The sequence below is a fragment of the Notamacropus eugenii genome, chromosome 3, assembly GCF_028372415.1.
Source record: "Notamacropus eugenii isolate mMacEug1 chromosome 3, mMacEug1.pri_v2, whole genome shotgun sequence".
In the NCBI taxonomy this organism is placed as follows: domain Eukaryota; kingdom Metazoa; phylum Chordata; class Mammalia; order Diprotodontia; family Macropodidae; genus Notamacropus; species Notamacropus eugenii.
Genome location: NC_092874.1, coordinates 360,283,097 through 360,298,655, shown reverse-complemented (window position 1 = coordinate 360,298,655; position 15,559 = coordinate 360,283,097). Strand labels below are relative to the sequence as shown.

The 15,559-nt window shown below is 36.5% G+C and overlaps 1 protein-coding gene across 1 annotated transcript in view; it reads right to left on the bottom strand.

The window, feature by feature from the left end:
* Positions 1–1,290: 1,290 nt before the first annotated feature.
* The window catches only part of LOC140496908 (uncharacterized), a 171,575-nt gene continuing 157,306 nt past the window's right edge, over positions 1,291–15,559 (bottom strand). The window contains 3 exon segments of the mRNA XM_072597287.1: positions 1,291–1,523; positions 1,525–1,570; positions 8,424–8,559. Of these exon segments, the coding sequence (XP_072453388.1) occupies positions 1,380–1,523; positions 1,525–1,570; positions 8,424–8,559 (326 nt within the window). The 3' untranslated portion in view covers positions 1,291–1,379.

The following is a 15,559-nucleotide window of genomic DNA, read 5'->3' as shown; positions in this document are numbered from 1 at the left end:
GAATTTGTCCACATTAGACTTTAACCATGTGTAGGAGTTTAATTTATGTCACGATATTTTGAACTTGCATAGTGGTTTTTCTAATAACAAATAAATGAAATTCTAGGAATCTAATTGTGAATCCTATTAAGTTATAAAAAGAAAAAAAGGAAACATCATACTTTAAGTTCTTTATTCCCTTCCCGTTGTAATGTGAAGTCCTTTTGCATTTTATTTCTGTTTATTTATCTATTTACCTGATGTTTTCCCTCACTAGAATTTAAGCTTCTTGAGGACAAAAAATGCTTTGCATCTTTCTTTATATTCACAATGCTAGTCAAGTCCCTTCAGCCAAGTAGGTGATTTAAAAATTCTTGTTGAATTGAATTGAGAAAACTTTTCTAGGAAGGTCTGTCTTTATATCCTTAACCAGAGTAGTTCCCTCCTCTCCCACTTCCCCTTTAGGAATTTCCCCCTTCTCTGGCATGAACTTTTTGATTTTTTTGGGTGGGAGCAGAAGAGATATTAAGACTCATCTTGCATGGTGTTGTGGCTAGGGAGCATGGCATGGTGCCAAAAGCACCATAAGAATAATAATTAAAAAATAAGATTAGCTAACATTTATATAGCACCTGTTTTATGCCTGGCACTGCGCTAGGTACTTTACCAATTTTGTTACATTTGGTCCTCACAACAAGCCTTGGAGGTAGGTGCTATTATTTTCTCCCTTTTACAGATGAGGAAACTGAGACAAACAGAGATTTAAATGACTTGCAGCTAGTAAGTGTCTGAGGCCAGATTTTAACTCACATCTTCCTGAGTCCAGGTCCAGCACTCTGTTCAAATACTACATAACTGCCCCAGCTAGATGGGTTGGATATTCAACTAGACCATTTACTAATAGTGTGCTGTACACAAATCACTTAACCTCTGTAAGTTTCATCTCACCCATTTGAAAATTGGGGTAATAATTTCACTACTTTCCTTTCATATGTGATTGTGACTTTTGTGAGAAAGACACTTTACAAATTAAAAAAAAACTGTAAATGTGAATTATTCTGCTTGGGTAAAAGAAAGCACTATAATCTAATTCGTTATGGACTGATCTTTCCAGTTACTCTGGGTCAAAATCATTTTATTTCATTTGTTCTTAATATTCTGAATTAAATCAATTTTTTACATCATGAGACTGTAGCCAACTGTTACCATGAGTTCTCATGTCCCTTTCACATTCATACCTAGGGAAGAAGGCAGAACATCATAAACTTCAAAAGAAAGTCATAGTAAAACAAAAAGTTCACTTTTATTTTAGTATCACTCAAGACAAGGAAGGGGTTGAAAGAAAGGATCACAATATTTTATTATGGATGTTAATTAAGAATTTTGATTTCATATGGTAATCAAACCATATGAGTGCTACATTTTTCTTGCTTCTGCATTAGCTGATAATTAGCATGTGGATTATACTGCTTTGGGAACTCTGATTTCCTTTGCATTCTGGTTTCCTCCACAGGCCAGTTCATGAAGTCCTCAATAGCTTGGTGCTAAGCGGAGCCATTTTCGAATGGAGGCTTTCAAAGCCGTAATCCAGCTACAAGAAGGAATTATACCAGTCACTCAATAGAGTTACGTAAGCAGAAGGAAAGTAAAACGGGTCAAAATTAATTTTTAAAAATCAGTTCACTAGGTGTTTAATTTAGGTGCCCTATACTAAATATCAGTAAACCTCTGAGAACAGGAGTGATCTCAGAGGGCACTGGTTATTTTTGAGTCTACATGGAAATCACAGGCAAAAAGCATCACAGCTATCTCTAAACTTAGAGATAGTTTATCAAATACATCCACAGACACATGTGGCACACAAAGTTGATACTGAATTTATAAACCCTTTGAGTTTCAATAGAGCACACAAAAAAAATCTCTCCCCAACTACTCAAAACAAAAAACTCACATGTGTCTTCAATATATGTCCTCAGAGACAGTGCACTGATATAGACACAATGCTTTCTTGCAAGAATGTTCCATTTGACTCTTCTTGTTACCATCCCACCTTAATAGCTCTGTATTCATGCTAGCGCACTGGAGTGGTACATATCAGCAGCGCTTATACTATCTCTCCTGAATAAATACACTGTGAATGAAAGCCCACTATGAAAAGAAATAACAGGGCACTCTCCTGGCTCAAATGTCCACAGCTGCTTCCTTGTGGGGCTTTGGAACTTGTCTTCCCTGTTATGGTAACATCAATATTAACAGAAAATGAACTATCTCTACATTTTTACGGGCTGGGTTAGTTTCCATAATGTAAGAATTCTTGGGACAGTTTTCTGATCATTTCCACCTCTTCTCCATTCAGAAATTTCAGGTAGCCTAACTTCCTTCCACGTCACAAGGAAAATGTTTTACTGAGTTAGTTTTTCCATGGTCATCACTGGCTCACTGGAGATATCATAATCAGACAGATGCTTTTTCAGAATTTTCTTTCTAGATTATTATCTCTGTACTGAAAAACTTTCTAGGTAACAGAACCTGGAAATATATGCTCTCTTATCCTGTTCTCTACCACACTGAGAAATTTATTAAATCAATCAATCAAAAAAAAGCATTTGTTAAATGTCTACTCTGTGGTAGGTATTGAAATTGTTTCTTATTGGTAGAATCCACCGAAGGAATTTAGCTGACAGATTCTACTTTATTATTCTCTTTTCCAGTCCAGAGAGAATGGAAAGCTTATATGAAAAGGCTCTGACTTTCTCATTAGAGTGACTGAACAGCTCTGTCATTATTATATCAGCGACATTCACTCTGATGCTGTACAGGGAACGTTGTAATTTGTCACTTGACTTGATTAGTAAGGGTGTCGTAAGGAGATGATGTCAACTCATTTGGCAAAAACTTTTACAATACTCATTTAATTAATGTCCTCCCCTAGGTCTGTCTTATGCATAGACAGAGTAGACAGTTCTCTATGTGGTATGATAAGAGGAATGAAAGGAAGACAAGACATCTTCACTCCTACATCATCTCTCCCTTTGTACACCCCTTTTCTACCCTGTCGCTTGTCACTGGTACATGAAATTCCATAACTAGAACACTCTTTCTTTGGGTTAACCCATTATCTCCTGCCAAAATTTAGAGGAGCCTTGCACAAAAGTGCTTTAAAGATAGTTGTTAACTTGAATCGGAGAACAGATTTAGTCATGTGAGCTATTAACACCATTGTGTGAACTGGTTAATTAGATCATTTATAATATGGCAGTGAGTTGGGAACAGGTTTTAATAAATGAGAAGAGGGAATATCAGTTGGAACTCTGGCCCTCTAGAAAGCAGAGCAGCTAATAACTTCTTGACTTGGCTTAATAGGTCTATCCCTCAAAAAGTGAGGAAAGCAGCAAGTGGAGCCATTATTTTGGACTTGGTTCTGGGCAAGAATGAGGAACTAGTTTTGAAATGGAATGGGAACTTGGTGGGAGGGGACCATACTGTCTAAGAATTCATGATAAAGAAGACAAGAAAAATTACACATACTCTGGCAGGTGCGCTAAATTTGGGGAGAGAAGATTTAAATAGATTGAGAGAAAGGTTAGATAAGAGCCTTTCACTAATGATGGCCTAAAATCCTGTAGGGGAAATTAGTTCAGGAATGTTGGTTAGCTCTCAAGAACGAAATTCTGAAGAAACAAATAGAAACAACTCGAATGAAGAAGAAAAAAGGGAGCTAGCTAAAGAGACTGATGTGAATGAAGGAATGAGAGTGTTCCAAATGATCTTAGAGCTGAAACTTCAGAGGAGAGAGAGAGAGAGAGGAAGAGAGAGAGACAGAGAGAGAGAGAGAGAGAGAGAGAGAGAGAGAGAGAGAGAGAGAGAGAGAGAGAGAGAGAAGGAGGGAAGGAGGGAGGGGGAGAGGGAGAGGGAGAGGAGGAGAAGGAGAGAGACAGAGGAACACAGAAAGAGAGACAGAGACACACAGAGAGCGGAGCACAAATCAATCAATTAAAAAGCTCTTATTAAATGTCTATACATTGATAAATTATGAAATTATGAAATGGGGTCAGGCACACTTGGTTCGTTTGGTGCTTACCGGGAAAGATCATGACTGGTAGTAGGGAAATGGGGCAGCAATCACTCTAATTGCACACAGGGTACAGAGACAAGTGGTAAAAGGGCTACAAAAGCAGATGGTGAGGGGACAAGGACTGGGATGCTGAAGGAAGGCGGATGGCAGGGGGAAAGAGATGTAGATGGGGAGAGGCACAGACAATCACTCAAGGAACTGAGGGTTAAAGTTGAGAGCACTTGGCAGCATGGACCTGATGGAGATGGAAGAGTGCTGGGGAAGGGGAGAGGAGTTTGATCTCTTGTTTTATACAGTTTTTACGGGGGACAGAATAATTCTTATGCATGCCACCTTGGGATTAGTTCATCAACATAGTCAAACCATATCAAAGTTATTGATAAGATTTTAAAGCTGCATCATTTCAAAGATAGCATCACCTTCTTGATGTTCTGTCTAGAATTTACATATCACACAACCAGAACTCTGACAGCAGCACCCAGATGGCTTCTCCTGATTCAGCACATGTTCCCAGGATGTGAATTTTGGTTAATATATGTTACAGCTTGTAAATTATGCTCCTTTGATCTTTGGCATGGTTCCCTTTTGCAATCTTATTTTCTGCTATTGCCACTTTATATTGGCTACTCACTGTACTGCTTAGAAGGGGAGTGGGGACCAAAACGAGACACAATTTTAACACAGCCTACTATGGTCTAGGTCAGGGGTTAGAGTTAGGGTCTTGAGGCCACATGTGGCCCTCTAGGTCCTCAAGTGAAGCCATTTGACTGAATCCAAAACTTACAGAACACATTCCCCTTAATAAAAGGACTTATTCTGTAAAACTTGGACTCAGTAATAACTCCAGTAGTCTCCCCATACAGTTCTACAAAGAAACACTGGGAGAGTTCAAAAATTCCAGTCACCTTGTCCCCAGTGGGACCATCGTTAACTTTTGACAGTTTCCCAGGAGCATTCTCTTCCCCTGTAAACATTCATCAGTTCCAGTCCCCAGGTTCAAGCTCCTTGCTCCCTTCCCATAATTCCTGTTCTTTCTAGACTCAGATAAAAACTTATCTTACTTTACTAGTTGGGGGGGTGGGGAGGAGGTGACTCATTCCCCTGTGTCCTGGTGAGGTGCACTCAATCCTACCTCAGTCTTGATGGAGCTGACCTGAAGTTTCCTGCCTGTCTTTCATATTGTAAGTAAGTCCCTTCAATAAATCTGGCTCCCTTTACTTTCTTCTATGCTCCTTGTTTCCTTGTGCTGGACCATGGTAAGCTGAAACTTCCTATGTTGGCATTGATATTCCTTTATAATAAATAATTATTTGAAAAATAACTAACCTACTTATGTGGAAAAGAAACAGTGGAGAGCTTGGAATATATAACGTAATTAAATGACAAGTCAAAGCAACTGTGAATAAGGACATTTGTGTGTGATAGCATCATATTTCATAAAGCTAGGTATGCCTAGAAACACATATACATGCATGTAGCATAAACACACATATGCACATATATGTTATTATGTATGTACATGGATATGGATACATAGTTGAGAGAATTAGAAAAGGACACAAACAGGAACAAAGGATGTTTATACATCCCAGTCACAAGAAAGTTAGAGTGCTAAATCTTGATGTCACCATTACACACATAAACAGTATGAAAAAGGAGAGGGCATGACTGTGTGGTGTGGGGAGGCAGAAGAACTAATGGAGGCTTGCTGTGTTCTGCTCAGACTCCAGATAGGATCTGTGCATGAAGGAAAGAGAGTGTCATGTAATTGGATAGGAACATACAGCAGGTTTAAACCTCAGAGGTCTTATAGAAGTAGGGGGGGTCTACTGGCAGGTATTAGGGATGGCACAGTGTCTACACATGCATTTTGTCAGAATCACTTCAATTCTGTTGTTCCATGCCTACCATGGCCCTTAGGGATATGAGACAAATCATATCCCTGTCCTCAAGTTATCTATTTACTAGTAGAAAAAGACTTCCTGAGAAGTATCCATTCTACTCTGATTCCACAAAGTCTGATCACAGTTTCCAGTGCTTGAAGCTTCTTTTATATTTCAGATGGAGAGAATTATCTGGGGTCACTATGACCCATCCCTTTACATTCTCTATGCCAACACAGGGTTCTGCACCAGGAACTGGAAAATGCTTAATTAGGCTTAAAAGATAGATTAAGACCAGGTTGTGAAGGACTTCAAAAGCTATTAGAAGAGTTTGTATTTTAATGTAGAGGCAATTGGGAGTCACTAGAGTTTACTGATCTGATATGGTCAGATCTGAACTTAAGGAAAATTACTTTTGTAGAAGTGTGGAGGACGACTGGAGTGGGGGCAGCTTTGAGGATGGAGGCCATTTTGAAGACCATTATTGTAATGGTCAGAATTGATAAGGACCCCAACAAGGGTGCTGGTCATGAAAGTCAAGATAAGGGATCAAAAGCGAGAGATATAGAGGAAGAAATGGCAAGATTTGGTTGGATATATGGGGTGGAGAAGTGAGCAACGGAGGGTAACAATGAAAATACTAATATTCCAAACTTGAAAAATGGCTGTGTCTTCAACAGAAATAGGGAAGTTTGGAGGAGGGGGGTAGTTTGGAGGAAAGTTAAGGAGTTCAGTTTGGGGCATCTGGTTTGAAATGTCCAGTGGGCAATTATTTATGACGCAAGATGAGCTTAGAGGAAAGACTAGTGCTACATACACAGATCTGAGATAATAATTCCACTTGTGGGGGCTACTGAGGTCAATGAGAGAAAAGAAAGCTGAGGACAGAGCCTTGGGGAATAGCCACAGTTGGGGGTGTGATGAGCTAGCAAAGTCAGAAAGAAGGAGGAGAACTGGGAAAGAGTAGGTAGGTCTATGAACTTAACAAACATATAAAAGGCAGACAAGCAATAGGCAATACTTTGTGAGGCCTATGCATATCAACAAAAATATGACATAATGAACTAGTAATCCTATGAATCAGTACATTTTACATTATACACAAAGTTCAGTGTTCACAGGTTTTTTAAATGATGAAGGGTGAATCATGTGTAGTAATGCCTACAAACTTGCTCCCTGAGAGGTGAAGTCATTTATTACACTGGGCTGTCCCAGGTTTGGTTTTAGAGGGGAAGAGACCTTGAAAACACAGGAAATTTGGAGAACCCCTGGTGAGCCCGGAGGAACAGAGGAGGGATGTGCAAAAACCAGGAAGCAAGAGAAAGGCCATTCAACAGGATGGAAAACAACTAGGCTCTCCCAGGGCAGCCAGTGTCATTGTCGAGGCAAGGCAGGATTGTGTTAACTCATTTGAAGGAAGGCGCTGATTGATAGTAGACTTTCCCAAACCCCTGGTGTGTGTTGGTAAATGTTTAACAACTGGCTCTCCACGGGGAAAAATGTACATATGACACATTTTAAAGTTTATTAACTTTATTAATAATATTATAAACATTTTCTCTATCACCTTCTAAGGTGAGTAAAATAAAAAAAAATCTATAAATCAAACCCTGATTTGGGGCATTCGTCAATTTCTGAGGTATAAATACCCTGAAAACATCAGAATCTGCTTGTGAGGAGGAGCTTGTTTGATTTGCCTTCAGCATACCTGTGGCTGTAGGTCTGCCTGGGAACTGGAGTTTGATGTGAGCAGAAAAATGAGCACATCCCAGCATAATTATGCTGCACAGGACAGTGGCTGAGAGCCATCTTCTTCCTCCTCTCCTCTTTCTTCCCTACTTCAATAGAAGCAGACCTGAAACCCCCACATCTCCCCCACCTGTGTCCTATTTTGCTATCCACAACTGCTAGTGGTATTTTGTAAGCCCAGTTGTCTTTTTATAAATTAGTTTGTTCTAGTTTTCAATGAGCGTGGACTTGCATTAGATAAAATGAGGCTTGGAGGGATGATGGCCTGAAGGAGCTTTATATTTCACAGACATATATACTAGGATCCTGCTGTTCTAGTGTGGGAGGCTAAAAGGCCTCCCTGGGGCTTACTGAGTTGTTTTAATATGTGCTCTTATAACTTCCCCAAGCAAAACTCTCCCTCTGACTTCTTGAAGGATAAGCCATTAGAACATGATGCTACCGAGAGTGTGAGAGCAGATCCCAGATGCTAAACTCTGCCCTGGCAACCCAAAGGGAAGGAAAAGTGAGAGCACAGATACTTATGCTTCATTGTAACACTTTGAGAAGAATTCACATTCTTCTGTTGGGAAAGACTTCACAGAGGAGTTGGGTAAGAAATCATTGAAAGAAGGAAAGAAAGCCACTTGGGGCATGAGGGGAAAGGTCCACATTAAGACGTGAAGCCAACAGAGCTTAGATCAGATAACAGTATTGCTGGGAAGGTACCTCTCAGACTAGCAGAGAAGAGGACTTACCGTTTATTTTCTGTTTCATTCTCTGCACAGAAGTAAAAAGTCTTAAACTCTTCAGATGGCGGGTTAAGCTCAATAACAGACTGCTTGAAGCTAAGGACCTGTTCACTCACACTGTACCCCTGAAGGTAGAGCCCACCTAAGGAGGGTGAAAGGAAAAAAAGAAAGTTAAGGGAGTAGGAGGTAACTGTGACAGGAGTGGAGACAGACAAGATGTGGTCAAATACCACAGAACCAAAGAAATTTAGACCTGGGGAGGGACCTTAGAGATTATTTAATCCAACTTCTTCATTTTATAGATGAGAAAATTGATACCTAGAAAGCTGAGGTGACTTATTTAAAGCCACACATTTGGTAGTAAATCCATGACTTGAATCTAAATATTGAATCCCAACTCAGTGCTCTTTCTACTACAAGATGTATAGTGGATGTTTTGTTTCCGTTCAGTGAATGCTGGTCCCATATATTTTTTTAAAGAGCATGTGTTTCAGATTCCCAAAGAAAGCCACCTCTGAAATCATAGCATAGGCAATAGTTAAATAAATTTTTTCTATTTTCACTATTTTTAAGAGGTTGTTGCTTGATAAAGTTTTTCAAACTTCAAGTATATACAAAACATATTTAAAATCTTAAAATTAGAAGGGACCTGTTTAGCATTATATTGATGATCTGAAGAAGTTAGAAAGAGAGTTGGCATAGGTTTTAAAAATATAAATCTTTTCTCATCTGTCTTTTGTTTCATATTTGATGAAGTTGTAACAAACAACAACAAAAATCTAAACCAATAATAGAAAACATTGCTGAGGTCTAAGTTCAGATGGAAATATATATGTCTGTATCTATCTATCTATCTATCTATCTATCTATCTATCTATCTATCTATCTATCTGTCTATCTATCTATCTATCTATGTATCATCTATCTATCTCTCTATCTATCTGTCTGTCTGTCTGTCTGCCTGTCTACCTGGTATAATGAATTGGTAATTTCATGAATCAATAAATTAATATTTAAATTATATGCAGAAAATTCAGTGTTTACAGTTTTTATTTTTATTTTCATTTATTATTTTTAAGGGTGAAGGTTGAAATATTTGTAGTCCTGTCAACAAAGCTTCCAGGAACAAAGTTATAGGTCCCTGGGGATAGGTAATTTATATCTAAAGTTGAGCTTCAGGAAGGGAAAACCTAGAGGACTCCAATAATTGGAGTTGTGTCCCATAAAAGATGGAATCGACTTCTTCTGCTTAGCCTCCAAAGTGGGAATTGGAAAATGGCTGATTTTGGCTCAAGGTAAGGGAAACCCTTCTAATAGTTAGAGCTGTCCAAATGTGAAATATATTGCTTCAGTAGTTAGTCAGTTCCCTTTTTTTGCAAGTCTTTAAGCAGAGGCTCAATAACCATTTGGGGGATTTTTTTTTAGGGAGAATTCCTCTTGGGTTGGACTAGAAGATATACGGTATTTCTTCCTATTTTGAGATGTTGTGATTTTATGATATTACTTGGCTAAAATTTTGCTTCCTTTTTAAAGAAAAAAAGAGGGGGGATCTCTTTCTACCAAAAGACACTGATATCAAAACAGTTTTAATATTGAATGCTTGCTAACGTCTGCTAGTAATGCAATCACAGGCATTCATTTTCTTCTCTAAGCCTCAGGTTTCTTATCTGCAAAACAGTAAAAAAATAGATACTTTTAGTATCTAGTTCATGTAGTTTTTCATGAAAATCAAATAAGATAATGCACTTTGTAAATCTTATGGAAGTATAAAAATGCCAGCGATTATTAATATTACTGCTCAGGATCAGATTATTGCCACTGGAAATCAGTCTGGGCTTAACGATTAAAACATATTGCATAATGAAATGAATGGTAGAAATTGCCACATAGGATCGCAGAAACTCAGTGTCTCCTAAATACCTAGAAACAAACCTACTGTACAACAAAACCACACACCATAAATATGGATTTTCATTACAGAAGAACTATTTTCCACAACCACCTTGAGAAAATGTTGATCATTAAGTATTTAGGGACAATATTTAAAATAACTGTCACCATACAAATATTGGTAGCTCCAAAAAATATAGAGACCTAGCAGATGTTAAGATAACACAGGAATAGGACAAAGCATCATATTTATTTCATTTTCCTTCTAATTTTTTTCTATAGGGTTCATATTGAAATGGTTTAAGGATAAGTTACTATCCTGCTATTATTATTTTAAATTTTGTGTTTTATATACAGATGAATAAATAATTGCTTTTGTAGTTGAATAAAAGTATGAGGATGCAAGATCATCCTCTGTTAACTCAATGAAAGCATCCTTGGTACAACTCCAGCAGCAGACAGGACAATGGGGATAATATGTATCCCATCCTTTTCCCACAAGACTTTGATTTCTTCATCAGTTTCCTGTACTTTAAAAGCATTTCATTTCATGTAGTCTGGAGCTAATTAGTGTTAGCATAGCATTAGCATATGGTGCCATCTATTTAAACCTTTATCACAGGGTTTTATAATCAACATTCTTAAATATTTATGCATCAATAGGTCATTATGGGTAACATTTTGGTCTGGTAATGGTACAATCCCAGTAAAGTCTATTAGTTGAATTCTCCAGGATACTTTTAAGTTTGTATTTGTAGTATGGAGATTGCTGTCTGTCAGTCCATGAACAATACATGTATGATCATTGTATAATAATGTACAACGATATAGATATATAATAATAATGTATAATTTTAGCCATAAAGTCAAATCTAGGTAATGGGTAGATGATAAACATTTACACTTTACAGTGATATATGATACACGATTTTTACCACTTCCATGCACGATCTGTATTTCTCACTAAGTCTGGGCTCTTTAAAGACAACCTTTTAAAAAATTTCTAGTGGTAATGACCTGGCCTTAACAAGTTCATGTGACCAAACCTTTTGTTTAACGGTCTTTGCTGACGTATTGTTAACTGTGTTCATATCTCTGTTTCTGGTGGAGGGTCTTTCGATTTCATTCTTGGAATGAAACCACTTCATAGGTATTTTCTAGTAATAAACCATGTTCATTTTCATTTGGAAAATTTGTCATATGCTTTATCAATCATAATTTTTGCTTGGTGAAACAAGGTGCTTGATTATTACAACGATTTATCATGTATTCTAAGAATGTCATCAATTTTCTTCCTCTTTTTTTATGGAGAAGTGTTAATTTATCTATAACTGCTTTAGGGTAATGGACCTTATACTTTATGAATATTGCACAAGGTTTTGTTAGGATACCTTCAAAATCTATTATGGTCTATTTCAGGAGTGGGGAACCTGCAGCCTTGAGGTCACATATGACCCTCTAGGTCCTCAAGTGCAGTCCTTTGACCAAATCCAAAACTTCACAGAATAAATCCCCCCCTGCCTTAATAAAAGGATTTGTTCTGTGAAGTTTGGATTCAGTCAAAGGGCCACACTTGAGGATCTAGAGGGCCACATGTGGTCATAGGTTCATAGTTCCCTACCCCTGATCTCTTTTATAGTACCCAAAGTGTACATTACAACTGGTATTAAATAGATGTTCATTGTTTTAAACATGTGTTTCCCATTCAAGGATGGGATGGATCCCATTCAGGATGCCAATGTCTTGACAAATTCAGCTACAGCCTTCTCTTTGATTCCTTTATACTTATTGTATCTTACCCAGAGGACGTTATCATCATCACTGCCATTCTGTTCTTTTCATCATTTTTCATGGAGTTCATATAGCAAATGTCCTAGGACAAACTGTTATTCTATTTCACAAAAAAACTAATGTTTGGGGAATTATTGCACTTGTTGATAGAATAAATGCTGCTTATATTTAAATAAAAATGATGGATCTGAAGTCATCTTCTGTCAGGAATCTTTGGAACAACTCTAGTAATAGAAAAGATGAAAAGGATAATTTATACCTTAGCGTATTCCCACCTACTTTTGATGACTTCTGCTAAATCATTATGTTTCAGAAATTTGGAGATTGTGTGTATTTGGTACGACAATATCTACTAGAAATATTGTCCTTAAATTTTTATGTATCATGGTTATGTCTGTGATAATGTCTTTTCTCTCTCCAAAGGAACTAAATTTTATTGTATCTTGCTATGAAATAAACACGATTGGTTTGTAACCAGATAATTGGACCAGATGATTATCTCCAAAATCTACATTATAGTTATATAGTGAGTTGAGTAGTTCACATTTTTATAATTTACAAAAGGTTCTATGCTGGAAGCTTCTTTGGAGGGCCTTTATACTACAATTGCAATTGCAAGTTAAGACATTAATTCAGTCCACTGTCTTGTATTCTGATTGGGTTAACAACTAATCACTTTCCTCCCAAATCTCCATCTTCATCATTTGCATCATATTGCACTACTATTCTATCCTCTGACTTCCTTCCTCATGTTTTTTTTAAAGTTTTAAAAAAATGAACAGAAGTACATTTTCTCTCCCTCATCTACCATTGAAAAAGAAAAGAAAAACAAATTCCTTTTAACAAATATACATAGTCCACCAAAATAAATTCCTTCATTTTCTATAGTCAAAAAATATGTCTCATTTTCCTCTATGAATCCCTCACCTCTCTGTTGGGATTTGAAGAGTATATTTTATCATTGGTCTTTTGGCATCAACGACGGTCATTATGCTAATCAAGTTCTTACAGATTTCAAAGATGTTTGTCTTTATACAATGTATAAATTGTCCTCTCAGTTCTGCACATTTGGTTCTTCATCAGTTCATAAAATTATTAAAACATGTTTGCTTTTGATGTTATAGTATAGCATAAATTGTTCCTCTGGATCTGCTCACTTCCCTCTGCATCAGTTCTTGCAAATCTTTCCATGTCTCTTTGAAATTATCTATTTCCTTATTTGCCACTGCACAATAGTATTACATGATATTCTTATGGCAAAATTTGTTCAGACAGTTCCCAGTTGATAGGTGTCTTTTTAGTTTTCAGATTTTTGGCACCAAAAATAGAGAAGCTTACTTTTTGTAATGGAGGACCTTGTCTCTTTTTATTGATCTTTTTAGATATAGGCTTAGCAGTAGCATATCTGAGTCAAAGGGCACATACTGTTTAGTACCTACTTTTGGCATATAATTTCAAATTGCTTTCCAAAATGATTGTATGCATCCACAGGTCCATGAACAATATATCGACAGGTCTAGTTTTCCACTACTCTTTCAAGATTTAATTCATTTTTTGTCATCTTTATCTATTTGATGAATTACTTTAATTTGCATTTCTCTAATTATTAGTAACTTGTTGCCTGAAAACAAGTAGCTATGGATAACCTAAAATTCTTCTTTTGAAAACTGCCTGTTCATATCTGTAGACCATTGGTCATTTGGAGAATAGTTATGATCTAGTTCTGGCACAATTTAATGACTGAGGTCTCCGGAATATGTTGAGGACTGTATTTCAGTATGAGAATTTATTATCTTCTGATACATTAAAGAAAGCAAGTTCCTGATGTATAATTCTAGTTCCCATGTCATATTTTGCTCAGTAGTCCAAGTGACAATTTTTTCCCAGCCTGCAGGGACATGTTGCACAATTTCTACTTTTCTTTTTTCTTGCATGATCTACATCAATTAAGAAGTACAGGATCTTGTCTGTAGTTTCTGATGGCAACAACCTGATTCAGAGTCACCATTATAAACGTCTTCATTCCTATAAAGAAATCTGTATGGCATATTTCTCAATTGACACATTGTTTCTAGAAATTTATGTTAATATTACTCATGGAGAGACCTTTGGTTCCATTGCTGGATGTTAATTGTTTCAGAGACTCTTCTATGTCTTGATGGTCTAAGGTGGGTACAAAACTTATCCAGTGATATTGATGAGTTTTCTCAATAGTGATGATGAAAACTCTTTGTCTCAAATATACAACCTTTCTCTATCTCTTTCTTCTCATCCCTTTCCCAAAAGCAACTTTTAGTGCCGTGTGCCAACACAGGAAAAGACATGTGCCAACACATGTCACCTACATGATATCTGTCCCATGCCAAATGTTAATAAAGAGCTATTAAAGACGGAATATTTGATTCTAGCAAGCCTGTCAGGGAAGATGAAGCTATTTCTTCTCAAACAGAATGGTTAAGGGATTTGAATAATGAAAAAGAGAATGAAATACTTTTTCTTAGAGGTGAGGTAATGTCCTCAAATGCAAATTTGAATAATCTTTATTTTCAAAGAACCTGTTTTATACTTAGCCTTTTGGGTAAGTACAGGTATTTAAGAAAAAGCCAGATTATTTTTCTGTAAACTGCAAGTATTATAAGCTTCACAAAATAATTCTTTAAAAATATAGAGTTTAATCAGTACCAGTGGAATATTTTAACCAAGAGGTATCAATCAGTATAAAATGGTAGTTTCATTTACCCAGACCTGGTAAATGGAGCTGAAAGTGAAATGTAGGATTAGAAGGAGATGTAGAAAATAAAATTGAAGGCCATGTTCAGATTCTCATATTTGTTCTCTAATCACCCTCAGCCTTTTCCCTGTCTTGTTTTTCTATCTCCTTTCAGGAGCATATTGGGTGACTTACACAAACCAAGAACTGGACAATGGAGATAATACATATGTTTTCAGAGAAGATCTCTTAAAAGAGTCTTATAGCTTTCCTCTCTCTACTTAGACAGTGACCTAAATTGGGTTTCATCAGTAATCCTCAGAAAAAGGACTTGTTCCTCAATCTCCTGGCCAGGAATGCTATAAGACCTGGGTTTACTTGTACTTTCTTCCTGTTCTTTTCAGATAGTGATTAGTTGTTGTTAGATGTGAATTTGTTGGTGTTAAAAATAGAGTCTTATCTGAGATTTCTTTTAGATCTTAGTGTACCAAAATCTCACTGGTTTCCAATTTAGGATTTCAAGGAGAATATGTTGGGAACTATTATTATATATAATTAAAAATATAAAATATATTTGAAATATAATATATATATAATATATAAAATAATATAAACTATAAAATACATCAATATAAAAACATAATATATAATGTATAAATATATAAAATATATGAGATATATTTATATACAAATTTATAAAATATATTATATAAAATATTGTATATTATAATTTTATACATATTATATATAT